The following is a 14,383-nucleotide window of genomic DNA, read 5'->3' as shown; positions in this document are numbered from 1 at the left end:
TATAGTAATGTATCACAGATCAATCTTGGTCCTTGTTCCAAGAACAAAGTACTTTTATTTATAAATGCATGGCCGAATGAATAAATTTAAAAAAATTCTAAACATGTACTGAGAAAGTGGGTACGGAAAGTATTCAGACCCCCTTAAATTTTTCACTCTTTGTTATATTGCAGCCATTTGCTAAAAGTTCATTTTTTTTCCTCATTAATGTACATACAGCACCCCATATTGACAGAATAACACAATTGAAAAACTGAAATATTATATGGTCCTAAGTATTTTAGAATTTTGAAGTTACCTGGATGAGCCTGCTGTGTAGTGCAAACCTCAGCTGAGGTAAACAGCAGACTGACAGCCTACATTCACTACAGATGAACGGCACCCAGAAATAGTTGTCCTTCAGTGGCCACTGTAGGTGAACTGTGGAATGAGAGTGGTAAGAAAAAAGAACTCAGTTGACTGCAATCTACAGTCTACTGACATCTAGCAGTTGTATTTTATACACTTTAATATAGAACTTTCTGTTATGACTTGTCTGCCTGAGTGAGACAGTTTTTACGTGTGTTGGTTATTCCAGCTTTGATGCCATCAAACTACAGAACTAAATTGAAAGAAAAAAAAAACTTTAAAAAAAAGCCAATATTTATTTATATTTGTAAACACGTGATTGTGTATGTGCAGTCTTTTGCACACATAGGGCAGTTTGAGCATCACTCTTGTGGCAAGACTCTTAGCGCTCTTGTCCTTTTGTAAAACAAATATATATATTATATGGTATAGAAATCAGTTAGACAGAAAAAATGCTTGTATGAATGTGTGTGAATAAGTGATTGAGACATGTTGTATAAAGTGCTTTGAGTGCTCAAGTAGAGTGGAAAAGTGCTATTTAAGAACAATTTCATGAAATTAATTTTTTTTTATCTAGCCAATCTTTATATTAGCAAAAAGCTAGTTATTTGCTAAGATTTCAGTGCTTTTTGAAAGTCTTCATTCCTTATTTAGTGCTGTTCAAAGAAAATTCCATGGTGGATACAAATTTTGGTGACCATACAGGCAATGTACGTTGAATGAAACACGTGAAGCTAATTTTGAGATAAACAATCTATATGAAAATCAAAATAATTGACACTTTTGACAGTGGTTATGCTAAGTTTTGTGTAGATTGGCTTACCCATTAAGGAGGTGATGGGCTATATACACTACTTTACACCAGTCCAATGTGTCTCTGAAACTGACTCTAGTTTTATGAAGACAAAGAGAAAACAAAGAAAAATTCACTTAAGTTAATAAGAAGAACCTGGGAATATAAAATAGTTATTAGTCTATACGTCATGGCTGAGCAGCCAATGAGTTTTAGAAGCGTTCCTAAAAGCAGACACAGAGGAGAGGAAACTAAGTGTAACAAAAAGCAGTTTATTTGGCTAACAAACATCAGCACAAAGCAAGGTGAACAGGGGCCGAGAATTAAAACCTAAACTGGGAGAAACTAAAACATGAAAACTGTGACATGAGCGTGGCCTGAACAAAAACATGAGATAAACAGGACATGAACCTGAACAGGAGCTTGAGGGAAAAACCTGAGACATGAAGAGCCGAAACTCACAGAAACATGTAGCCAGACAAACAGATAACCCAACACTGAACAGAGGAAGACAGAGGACTTAAATACACAGAAGGGTAATGAGAGGATGGGGAACCAGTGGGAACACAGCTGGGACAAATCAGACCTAACGAGACAAGGGGAAGCAAAATTAGACACACTGCACACAGGACAGGGATTATCACAATAAACAGGAAACAGCATGGAACATAGACATGACAACACAAACCTGACAATTAAAACATGGAACACGCAGACCACGTAGCTCACAGACCCAGCCCCTGACACTATCGACACCAGCAGTTGTTTCCGGGATTTTTTTTTACCTTTAACTAATTGTATCTAGTCTTAAATCAGTAAAGAGGAAGATGGAAGGACATAAAGGGAAACAGCCAAAAATTTCTACAAGACACACAATTTCACCAACTTTGATCTTAGTAGACATACATTTTTTTGTGTGACTACAATTAAAATGCTGATGTTCAGAAATGGGAATAACGGCGTTACAAGTAACGGCGTTACTAAGCAGTTTAAGCAGCTGTGCGCGCTCCCGCGGGTGGCAATCACTTTCTGCCCGACCATCACTTTTTGGCACAACACCTGGAGCTAAGGAGCAAAACATGAGTGCTGCTGTTTGACTGAGGAAGAATAAAGTAGTCGTGGTAAGCCAATCACATGACCACTTCAAGATGACAAAGCAACAAGGTGATATATACCAGTTTATAAATTGTGTTGATAGGCAACATAAAACCAGAGTCATGGTAAACAATATATACGCGGTGTTTTTTCCTCAATAGTTTCGTCATGTTCACTGTCTAAGGACAGCGCTAGCAAGCACTCTCTGCTTATGACCAACAAATAAAAAACAAAAAAGCTGCCCTTTCGTTTTGGTGGGAAAATGCACAATGTCGACCAATCAAAAAATGATATGGCAACATGACATTTGGTTGTTTAGGAAAAGGGGGAAGTTTTAGGAGTGACGGCGAGAGAGAGAGAGAGAGAGAGAGAGAGAGAGAGAGAGAGAGGAAAGAAAGACAGCAGAAAAAGAGAGAGAGCGAGTTTTGAGATGTGAGAGATTTGTGACGTTTAGCGTGTTTGGAGTGTGTAGTTAGTGTGTAGTGTTATGGATAGTTTTGTGTTGTGTGTCAGAACAATGAGGCGACTGCTGTCTCCAGGTAGAAAAAGGAGTGAAACACCTGCTGCTGTCAGACCTGCAGGTATCAGGCTGTGATGTTCTCCTTTATAGTGGACAGAAATATTTTTTTTGAGTGGCACAAATAATTTGTGGCATCTTATTGAATGCAGAACAGCTGATTGTTATGTAAATAGTTTGAAATGGTTATAAAAAAGGGGTAAAAGGTAAATGGCTGCAAATAACTTTGTTGTTTGCAAAACTTGTGCATAGGATTTTAAAATTGACAATTTATATTTGCATTTAAAGTTATGAAATATGATTCAATAAACATGTTTGTGGTTGTTACAGTAAAAATGTAACTTTCTACTCGGATTTTATGTTTTTTGTCTGATTTTAGATGAATTGTGTTAGTACAGTATGTCAAAATGAAAACTTAACTGTAAATTCAGACACGTGAGGTTGTGCTGAAAAGGATGATACCAAACAAGGCAAAGTAAATAGTTTTTAAAGGTGTAATGTAGAGGAAACATCAAAAGTAGTTAAAATGGCCAATTATACCCTGGACCCCAGAGGGTTAAACTTTTTTTTTTTTAAGTAACGCAATAGTTACTTTTCAAGTAATTAATTACTTTTAGAATCTTGTAACTCAGTTACTAACTCGGTTACTTTTTTGAAGAAGTAACAAGTAACTATAATTAATTACTTTTCAAAGTAACTAGCCCAACACTGCTGATGTTTCAGATATAACGATGCCTGTCTCTTCTTGCAGATATAACCAGGAGAATGCCATTCGTATGGCGTGCAGGAGTGAGGTACCAGAATGCAACAACTTGACAACCACATGGTTCAAAAAATGGATGGAGGAACCTGAACGAAATATGTGGGTCAACTTTATAAACTACTTTTCAATCACTGTGCTTTAATGAGATAGTTTTTTTTACATTGTAGAAATTCTGGGCAACAAAGAAATTTATATATGGCATATTCCATAGAGCAGGGGTCTCGAACTCCAGTCCTCGAGGGCCACTGTCTTGAAACTTTTCCATCTGTCCCTGTTGCAAAACATGTGAAAAAGAGTAGTAGGTCATTAGCAAGACTCTACAGAACTTGACTGCATGCTGAAGTGGCAACCCCTAACCCTACGTAAGTAAATTTAAGTAAATGTAAACATTTGTTTGGGAAAATGTAGTTCTAAAGCTACTGTTACATGAATCAAATGGCTGAATTGCCAACTCAGCATGCAGTCAAGTTCTATAGAGTCTTGCTAATGACCTACTAATTGTATTCACTTGTGTTGCAGCACAGACACATGAAAAAGTTTCAGGACAGGCCCCCTTGAGGACTGGAGTTCGAGACCCCTGCCATAGAGATTATCAAGGCAAAAAGCACACATTTCCAGGACCTTTTCAAAAACACAATATTTATATGAGCCATCTTAAACATTTATTTTTAGTCTAACTGAAAAGAATTAGCCTGTTAACTTGGTAATGCTGGCTTTGTTTCTATGTGCATTGTTTCCACACAATGCACACATTCTTAGTATTAAGAGAAACTTTAAACGGTGCAGTAATGCCTGCAACTGTTGGAAGGCAGCCCCAAGCTCTTTAACAGCCTGACTCACAGTAGAACTAACCAACTGCTGTCTTATTTACATTAAGGTGTAGTGTAACTGCCAGCATAGTATTCCCAATATTATTAATAAAAATAGAAAATAAAACAAAGCTTAAAATTGAATTTTGAACCTGAGCTACCCAATACCCATTACTCAAACCAATATCACCGAGTCAGCCTAAGAGCAGGTCATAGTCAACTGAATCAAAAGCCTTGGACATATCAACAAACAGCTGCACAGTACCGCTTCTTGTCCAAGGCAAAAATGAACTAAATGATATAAAGATCTTAATTAAGGTTTGGGGCATCGGGGGATTCCCCAGGAGCATCTTCCTTGGAGGGCTCAACCCGGGGTTGTGGTCATGGCCTATTAGGTGACGGTTTCCTCGTGGCTGCGTGCAGCGGGGCTAGGGGAGGGTCTGTGCTGACGGACGTGGGTTACTGACCTGGTAGCCTGGCTGCCCCTGGGTGGGTCCGGGACGGGCGTGAAGTTCTGGGGGTGCTCCGTCTCTGGGCTGGGGCCCTGGCTGGGCCTTGGGGACTTGGGTCCTGGTTAGTGTGTTGCCAGGGTTGTGGGCGGGTGGGTGTATGGGGGCCCAGCCCTGGCGCAGGGGGCCGCCAGTGCATCAAGCCACCTGGGGGGCTCTTCAACTGGTGGGGGAGGCTGTTACATCTTGCAGGAGGTCTCCTCTCTTCAGGAACTCACTCTGCAGGAGGGGGAGATATAGGAGAGGTGTGGGAAGATCTCAGCCTGGGCGTCTATTGTCTTGTGTAATCTGGAAGATGAGTGGATGATGAGGTGGGTGCAGTTTTCTCTGTGGTGGGGTCGGGTGGGCTGTCCCGGGCTCTGTGGGGCCAGGCGGCGCTGCTGAACTGGGCCCTGGTCCAGATGGGCCTGGGCCCCCTTTCCCTGGCAGGTTGCGGAGTATGGGGGTGCCTACTGGGGTGGCTACCGGCGGAGCTCACGGGCACGTCACTGCAACCCCCCCTGGCTTCTGCTCCGCGGCTGCTGAGCGACCCCTCATCTGGGACTCTCCTCAGCTCTTTCTGGGATAGTGGCGCGGCTGCCCATCTGTTGGTCTTCCTTGGTCTCTTGTGTTCTGGGGGCCTCTGGATGTCTGGAGTCTTGATCTCCTCCATAGCTGCTTCATGCCCTGGAGGACGGTGCTGTGGCTCCCCACACCCTCTAGCAGATCATTACATGAAGGAACCTTTTAAAAACAAGCGCGTCCATGCTCACAGGTGTACACACGGGTGATCACACACACAAACGACACCCTTTTTGGCTCCTACCTCAAAGCACACTGTGCACTGTCGATCTTACAATAATGTTTAATATTTAGTATTTACTGTTATATTCCCATATATCATTGTGATGTTGTTTATTATATTGCTCTCTTTTTCTTCTGCTTCTTTTCTCTTTTTCCTTTCTCAACAGGTGATCCAGGTGATTGATAAATGTATTTTTTGTCTGTTTGTTTTGTTGGTTTTTGATTTTTGCCCTTTATCCCCGTCCCTCTTCTCCGCTGCTTTTCTTTCCCTCTTTCTTTCTCCCCTTTCCTTTCCCCAGTCAAGTCTGTCCCGTATTTAGCAAGTGAAAATAAAATAAAATAAACAATAAAAGGTGAATCAAATAGACCATTACAGCAAGGTTGGGATGGTCCATTTGGTAAAGTAAATCCGTTGGACATTTTTCTTCTCCTTTAGACAATAATTCTGATGGCAAAAGAGCCAAACGGGACAGGCAAAAAAAAAAAAAAGCAATTCAGAGTGCCAAACACTTGCTTGTTTTTTTTAAGTAAAAAGCATTTAGTAAGCATCCACAAAATTGTGGTTTAACATATTACATCTCCATCACTTATACTAGAACAACTGGATTTGTAAATATTGTAGCTATCAATTACAATCACACAATTGGGCATTAACTTTTTAAACTCCATCTCTGATAGAACCATGATATTATTATCAGTTGTGATAATGTAGATATTTATAATGTCAATTTAAGGGACAATACTTCTAACATTAAAATGTAAAAGGCAAAGACCTAATCTATTTTTAAAATCTGCTGGTCTGAGAATGTTTTTTATTGGACCAGGGTTTGGTTGCATGTTCCCAGATAACAGCAGAGCAGCATAACAGACTTGACTCTATTAGTTTTATAATCAGCATCTCTGGCAGCAGAGTACAAAAGCTCTTTTTGCACTTTGAGGATGTCATTCAGAGCTTTCAGAGATTGTAAATATAGCAGAATCCTCTTGTGATCTTGTGACTTGTGATTGTGTGATGTCAGTCTTTTTCTTTTGCATAGGATGAATTTCTCAATGAAGAATAAATGAATCACTGATAAATATTCAAAAACATAAAAAAGGAGACGGTAAATGCCCTCTTGCAATTGAGTTCAGATCATCCAAAGAGGCAAATATTAATGAAGCAACAGATGCGAGTGGCCAACTTTTCCTGAAAAGTCAGTCACTCTGCTAACCCTGGACAAAATTCAAGAAAGTAGGTTCAACAAACTCTGAGTTTAAAAATAAACCAAGTTAAATAACTCTGAAATCATTCAAATTTAAATAATTCACCATATTGAGTGGCAGCAAGTATGAGTAGCTCTTGAGAGAGTGTGCAGTTTTAAGCGTGTATTTTTCGAATATTGTAATGTGCACAACTCTGGGAAAAGTAATGTCTGCAAAAGATAATCTTTTTGGCTTTTTAAAGGACCAGATATGGGGTTAGTGTAGCCTTTACCTTAGCCCTTGTTCGTCACCCTCAGAATAGCTTCCTCAACTTCAGTAATATGTGGTGTCTAAAGGCTAGTAAGTAGAAGTACACGCCATTTTTGCCATCAGTTCTAATGGGAAATGTCAACTCACTAGTCGACAAGTGTGACGAGTTGAGTCTAACAGCGAGTTTTTTTAAGAGGATGTATTTTAAGATACTTACTCAGCAGTGTGTTAACTGTAACCTTTTCAGGATCCACCCCAACCTGCGTTCAGTGGTGTACTGCAGTGCCATTGCAGCAGGTGATGAGGCTGAGTGGGAGTTTGGATGGTTACAATTTAAGATTGCTTCTGTAGCAAATGAGGCCAACAAACTCATGTTTGCATTGGCCTGCACAAACAACACAGAGCTGCTAAACAGGTATGTGTCTCCTTCCTGTGCACAAATAAATGGAACATATAGTGATGTAACAAGTCAAGTAAGAAAATCCCTAATGTGGCCCATAAATCAAGTCAGGGAATTTGCAAACAAACAAAGCAGATTGTTTTTGTTTTTTTTTTACACCTGATGGCCATTAAATTCACTTCAATATTATTTATTTAGTGCCAAATTACAACTGTTGCCTCAAAGTGGCATCTGTCACTTTGTGAGTAATGACTTTGGCCATCACTCATAGACTTTGTAGGAGAGACCCTCATTTTTGCCTTTGTAAGCACCTGCTGAATTGGTGCAATGTGATTGTGTTTAGAATTTTAGGCAAAGCCTTGGGCAATCTCCTGCGTCTCCAGAACTCGGTTCTCAGGCTTCTAGCACACACTAAGCTCTGACAAGATATCACCACCACCCTAAAAATCTCCACAGGCTCACACATTACTTATAAGAGCCTTCTTCTAACTTACAAGTCCCTCAGTGACCTAGCTCCTCAGTATCCTTCTGACTGCCTTCACCTATACAACACTTACTCTGACACTATTGGTGTGGCAGGCCCATCACTTGAAAGATTGTTGAAAATGGGAACCACCACCCCGGTCTGCCAGTCCAGAGGTACTGACACATCCACACTCAACATTGAAGAGGCGTGCCAACTAAGACAGCCCTACAACATCCAGAGCTTTCAGGAACTCAGGTTGATACTCAGGGGGCTTGCCACCAAAGAATTGTTTAACTGCCACAGTCATGCGTGACCCTCATTCCCAGACTCGTCTTCCTCAATGCAAGACATGTCAGTGGGATTAAGGAGGTTCTTAAAAGTATTCCTTCCACCACCCAATGATATCCTCACTTGAAGTCAGCAGCACTCCACCCACACTGTGGACAATGCTGGTAGAGCACCTCTTCCCCCTTATGAGTCACCTAATGGTTTCCTAGAATTGATTCGAGGCGGTCCAAAAGTCTTTTTCCATGGTCTCACTGAGCTCCTCCCACATCCACATTTTTGCTTTACTCACTGCCTGAGCAGCATTCTGCTTTGCCTGCCAGTACCCGTTGACTGCCTCCAAAGTCCCACAGGCTAACCAAGCCCGACTGGACTCCCTCAACCTGATGGCTTCCTTCCCCTCTGTTGTCTGCCACCCTTTTTCGGGGGTTACCACCATGACAGGCCACAGCTCAGTACAGCAGCCTCAGCATTGGAGGTGCTGAACATGGTCCATTCGGACTGAGTGTGCCCAGTATCCCTTGGAAGGCTGTCGAAGCTCTGCCAGAGGTGAGAGTTGAAGATCTTGCTGACCAAGGCCTCTGCTAGGTGTTCCTAGTGCACCGTCACTATACATTTGTGTGCACAGGTCTGTCCAGCTTCCTATAGCCCCACCAGGGAGGTGACATTCCATTTCCTCCTCACCGGACCCTGTAGCCAGAGGTCGGTCTGCCAGGGTCTCCACCCTTGGCTGGCACCAATGCACCCAACCCACATGGCGTCTCCTGTGGATGGTGGGCCTACATGTCCCTTTTTTGAGCTGTGCCCTGGCAAGCCCCTTGGGTTAAAGCCTTAGATTTAACAAACTGATATAATGAAAAGAACTGTTTTTTAAAGCAGTATTGTCTCCCATAAAATTTTTTATAAAGGAACTCATTATAAAAACTGAAACTATTTTTGCAATCTATTGTAGCTTTAAACCTTTTAAGAAACACTGAGTTGAGTGTGGATACAGCAGAGACACTAAACATAGGTGAAGGAGCTTTAGTAACTGCATTTCTTGTTTTAACTGTTTTCACAGGTATCTGTCTTACACTTTAAACTCCACTATCATCCGGAAGCAGGATGCCACCAGTGTCATCACATCTGTCGCCAGCAACAGAGCAGGACAAAAGCTGGCTTGGGACTTTGTCAGAAACCATTGGGAATACATGTTCACAGAGTTAGTATCACACTGATAAAAATAATGTGTGAGGTGGAGCAATAACTGAAAATACAGAAAACATCAACATGGAGTGTGAATTTTAGTTCAGTAGCATAAGGTTGTTAAAATATAATTTTACCCTTTTTTGATTGACAAAATAATAATCAGCACTTCTTTTATTCTGAAAGCATTTATCAACCATCAGTTTAAGTCTTGAATGAATATTTTAATACAGTCAATTGAAGTCAGAATGGATTGTTATAGGCCAAGTAAAGGAGGGTTCAAAACCTGAGCTGGTACAGGTGTGGTCAGAAGTCTACATGGGCATGATTATTATGGTAATTTGCGGCTCTTGATGATTTCTATTAACTTTATTTTTCCAGGAAATGGTTGTACAGCATAGCTCTATAATGACTTTTAAAAAGGGTATACAAGTTTGAATTTACTTTGGATTTTCTCTAATGCCATAATGGCACCGGATACCGGTACCCATCCCTATTCTTCAGTGACCTTTTTCACTCACTGTGTGTTTATCCAGCACTCCATTTTAATCTGTGGCACTCTTCCACAGCATGTCTTTGTCCCGTCTTCCCCCCTTCACCCCAGCTGGTGATAGTAAATGGACCAGGCTCAGCTCCTTCCTTAACCTGGTTCTGCTAGAAGTTTATTCCTGTTAAAAGGAAGTTTTTCGACCTTATAATATAAAGTGCTTTAAGGCAACTTTCGTTGTGATTTGGTGCCATATAAATAAAACTGAACTGAATTGATAATTGTTTTATAATTTGTTCCTTTGTGCTTTTGAGTTTTGTTATTTCATGCTTTAGGCCCTTGCCTAGCTTTTGTTATAGTTCTTTGTTCCCTTTTCTGATTCTTCTCTATTTCCGCATGTCTGTCTGGTTGTCTCTGTGTTCTGTCTCTGTGGTTTCTGGTCTCTCCCTGTTTAGTTGTGTCAGATGGTCTTTTCTCCCTAGTCTCCGTGTTTCTTTCCCTTTTTTCTGTCAAGTTTGTATATCTTTGTCTCTGTCTCAGTGTTGTTTCCTGTTTTATTTAGACAGTCCCCTGTCTTGTGTGCATTCTGTTCACTTTTCTCCCTGCTGTCTCATTAGTCAGTTTCTGTTCAGGTGTTCCCTAGGTGTATCTAGTCTGCTTTGTAACCTCCTGTGTCTGTTTTAGTCCTCCATTTGCCTCAGTTCATTTCCCTCATTTCTCCTCATGCTGTTTTTTCACTCGTCCTGTGTGTTTCCTAGTTTCCACATTTCTGGTTTTATCTGTGCCTGAGTATTTAGTATTTTTGAGTTTGAGTACTAGCAGTAAAGCTGGCCTTTAAGTTTATGTTTAGTCTGTGGAGTCCTGCATTTCAGTTTATTCCCTGCTTACCACACTGATTATCATAATGTATACAGTTGTAACTTGGCTTTGGTTTACTAAAACTAAAAAATAAACCATAAATAAACCATGATATTCATTCCCATGAATGTATGTTAATTTCTGACCAGAAACCATCAACGAGACCATCATATCAAAGCTTCCAAGAATCTGTGAAATAAAGCATTCTCGTGTTCTTTCAGATATGGCGTGGGCTCTTTCTCCTTTGCTTCTATGATCACTGGGGTAACAGCGAGGTTCTCCACACCTGCTGAACTACAGGAGGTATACACTCATTAGGTACAATACAAAACCAATTTTTAAATGTTAAGCTTTTGTCTGAAGTCTTTTCCTATGATTTCTCTCACAGCTGAAGGAGTTTGTCGAGGCGCACAGTGCAACAGGGTTTGGTTCTGCCACACTGGCTGTAGATCAGGCCCTGGAGAGGACCAGAATGAACATCAAGTGGCTGCAGACAAACAAACAGGAAATCCTGAACTGGTTCAACAGTCAGAACGGAGATCAGATGCAGTAACAAAGGTGTGTTTGGAGATTTAGTGTTGTTTTGGTTTTTTTCTGGAAAAAAAGAGTGACAATTTTATAAACTACTGGTGTTAAAAATGAAAAACAGCATGCAGTAATAAAGTAGTGAAAGATGTCTGTCCAAATTAAATTTGATTTGACTGTATATGAGATATGTTTTAATAAATAATAAACTCAGATGATCCCTTTATTAAACTGACTGACAAATGCAAATAAACTAAAATGTAACCAAACTGTAAAAACATTTTACCCATTTTATTTTAGATAGATATCAGATTTGATGATATCCTCACATCAAAACTAAAAAATGTATTTCATAGATGTGTTATGGGATCTGACAAAGTCTGATTTTAATGGTGAACAAGTCTTCCTTACTTTTTATAAACTTCAAAACTCGCCTCTGTCAGTGCGTCCCAGGGCAGCTGTGGCTACAATGTAGCTTACCATCACCAGTGTGTGAATATGTGTGTGTGAATGGGTGGATGCCTGAATGTAGTGTAAAGCGCTTTGGGGTTCATAGGGACTAAGGCTACGTCCACATGTACCCGGGTATTTTTGAAAATGCAGATTTTTCTATGCGTTTGCACCTTTCGTCCACACGTAAACGGCGTTTACTGAAAACGGAGATTTTTAAAAGCTCCGGCCAGGGTGGATATTTTTGAAAACTCTTGTTTTTGCATTTACGTTTGGACAAGAAAAACGGAGAAAACACAGAAAACGCAGCGTCAAAGGTGTGCGCCTTTTTTGACGTCACACTGTGTGCCACGTTATTGTTTCGGGGAAATGAATTTCTACAATACTGTTACTGTTAATTGTACTCTCTGCAGTGTTTAAATGCTTACATATACACACAGTTACTGTCCCTCCACACATACAACTCGGTTCTGCTTCTATGCCCCAGCTTTGTTTACTATTTCCCACCGAGGCTTCTAGACTTCTGATTGGCCAACATTTCTGCACGGTTAGGAATATAGCGCCACCTGTTGCTTTGGCATGTTCCTAGCAGCGTTTTTCTTCATTTCTGCCTTTACGTGTGGACGGGATTATTTTTTAAAACAAAAACGGAAAATCTCTGTTTTCAAAAATACCCGTGTACGTGTGGACGTAGCCTAAGTATAGCGCTACACAAATACAGGCCATAGGTTCTTTGCCTCAGATCTGTCCTTCTGAAAACAGCAATTTTCTTTTTACAGTAGCCGATGCAGGGAACCTCTTATAAGCAATATTTTTTCCACTGCGAGATTTCTGGTGCGTATTCAGAGAAGGACAAAATTTGCTGTGACTTTTGCCTTCTCTCACAACATGTTGTTGTAATGTTGTTGTCAAAGGAGCTTGCAAAGAAAAGCGTCTGGACTTCTTTAAGTTACTTGAAGACGTTTCACCTCTCATCCGAGAGGCTTCTTCAGTTCTAAGGTCAAATGGTGGAGAGTCCCAGATATAACCCTAGTGGGAGTGTCCCCCCACAGAGGGACAAAAGGACCCCCTGATGATCCTCTAATCGCCTGAGCCAAGGTGTGGAACTGGGTGTGGGTCCCAATCAGCCAGAGTTTCGGGTGATTTCATTGTGAAACCTGGCCCCACCTTATCATGCGAATTCCTGAGGTCAGATGTCCCAGGGTGTGAGTGGGCGTTAAGGCGTCTGGGAAGACGTCTGGGAAATTGTAAGAAAGAGAAGTCAACCAGCAGATTAGATTTTACCTAACAAAGTGTCTTCAGGTGAGAGAGAGAGAGAAATAAAAGTACACAGCTTTGGTCACATATATTTTGTACTCCACTGTATTGATTTTGTCAAGGTCTGCATTGGCAGACCATGTGGAGTAGAGAATTGAGGACCCAACATAGAACAATTTTAACTGAAAGTAAGCCATTTATTGTGTTTGATAAAAAGTATGAAACAAAGGGCTAGGCAAACCAATACGACACTAAACAAAAACCTAAACTGGGGAAACAAGAAAGTAAACATGAAAAACCATAAACCTGGTGAGAATTCGTAAATACCTGGAAGCATGAAACCTTGATAACATGCCATAAACATAACAGACGACTTGACAATGAATGCATGACAGTTCATACAGACAGGAATACACAAGAGGGTGACGAGGGAAAAGGAAGCACACGGGCAACACAGCTGGGACGAATAAACATAATAACAAGTCAGGAGGAAGCAAACTAAACACACTGAACATAAGACGCGAGAATTTCAAAGTAAAACACAAAGGGACATGACAGACTCACACGCTGAAGGCACAGCACTATAACCAACATAGTGGGAGAGACACCTACGTGGGAGGAACCTAAACAAGGAAACAGAGAACTCAAACAGAACTAACTGAAACCTAAACTATACAAACAACATCATAATACAAAAAGGCATGAAATCAAAATGCTGGGTCAAAAGACCCAGCACATGACAGTAATCCAGTAGAGTCCAGTACAGTACTCATGCGGAAACATCAAAAAAGACAAAATGTTGGACTTCAATACACAGATAAATATTCTATTAACTTTAAATAATGTGACTGCAATATTCACTGATCATAAGCATCTCTGTCAGGAACCGGCTGTGTGCAGGCAGGAGAGGACCCAAAGGCAGGACTAACAGCATGCAGGGATAAATTCAAAACACAGCTTTATTAACAGAATGGCAAAGGGCAATATAAAACTACACTGGGATGAACTAAGGCACAGGGAGGCACAGGGAAGCCACGGGGAAACGCACACAACACTGATGGATGACGCAACACGGAACAGAGGGAGATTCTGACATAATACACAGAAGGTAATGAGAGACGTGGGAACACACGGGCAGCACAGCTGAGGACAATTACACATAACAAGACAGGGAGGACACGAAACTGAAAATACTGACCCAAGACGCGGGCCTTAAACGTAACACAGGAAGGACACAGAGGCAGACCGGAGGGTAGAGAGAGCACAGGGAGAGCATAACGGGCTGGGGAAACATGGAATAAAACACAAGGGGAAACAAGCCACAGGAAGTGAGAACTATATGAACACAGATACACAGAGGGAACACAGGAGCAACGACACGGGGAAATCTAACAACCAAAA

At 41.0% G+C, this 14,383-nt stretch overlaps 2 protein-coding genes across 5 annotated transcripts in view; one reads left to right on the top strand and one right to left on the bottom strand.

The window, feature by feature from the left end:
* The window catches only part of LOC102795707 (aminopeptidase N-like), a 32,779-nt gene extending 21,476 nt beyond the window's left edge, over positions 1-11,303 (top strand). Inside the window, exons 19-23 of the mRNA XM_087844412.1 lie at positions 3,505-3,615; positions 7,317-7,484; positions 9,281-9,421; positions 10,972-11,053; positions 11,139-11,303. Of these exons, the coding sequence (XP_087700538.1) occupies positions 3,505-3,615; positions 7,317-7,484; positions 9,281-9,421; positions 10,972-11,053; positions 11,139-11,303 (667 nt within the window). The remainder of the gene's footprint in view (positions 1-3,504; positions 3,616-7,316; positions 7,485-9,280; positions 9,422-10,971; positions 11,054-11,138) is intronic.
* Positions 11,304-13,180: 1,877 nt separating this feature from the next.
* The window catches only part of LOC102790993 (synaptic vesicle glycoprotein 2B-like), a 40,059-nt gene continuing 38,856 nt past the window's right edge, over positions 13,181-14,383 (bottom strand). For all 4 annotated transcript variants that reach the window (XM_087843384.1, XM_006782247.3, XM_087843386.1 and 1 more), the window contains one exon: positions 13,181-14,383. This exon is cut by the window's right edge and continues 2,080 nt beyond it. The gene's annotated coding sequence lies outside the window, so the exon portion shown is untranslated.

The sequence above is a fragment of the Neolamprologus brichardi genome, chromosome 7 (assembly GCF_056152115.1).
Source record: "Neolamprologus brichardi isolate AB-2024 chromosome 7, ASM5615211v1, whole genome shotgun sequence".
Lineage (NCBI taxonomy): Eukaryota > Metazoa > Chordata > Actinopteri > Cichliformes > Cichlidae > Neolamprologus > Neolamprologus brichardi.
Note: the sequence above shows the minus strand (reverse complement) of the source record. Positions and strands in the feature narration are given on the sequence as shown.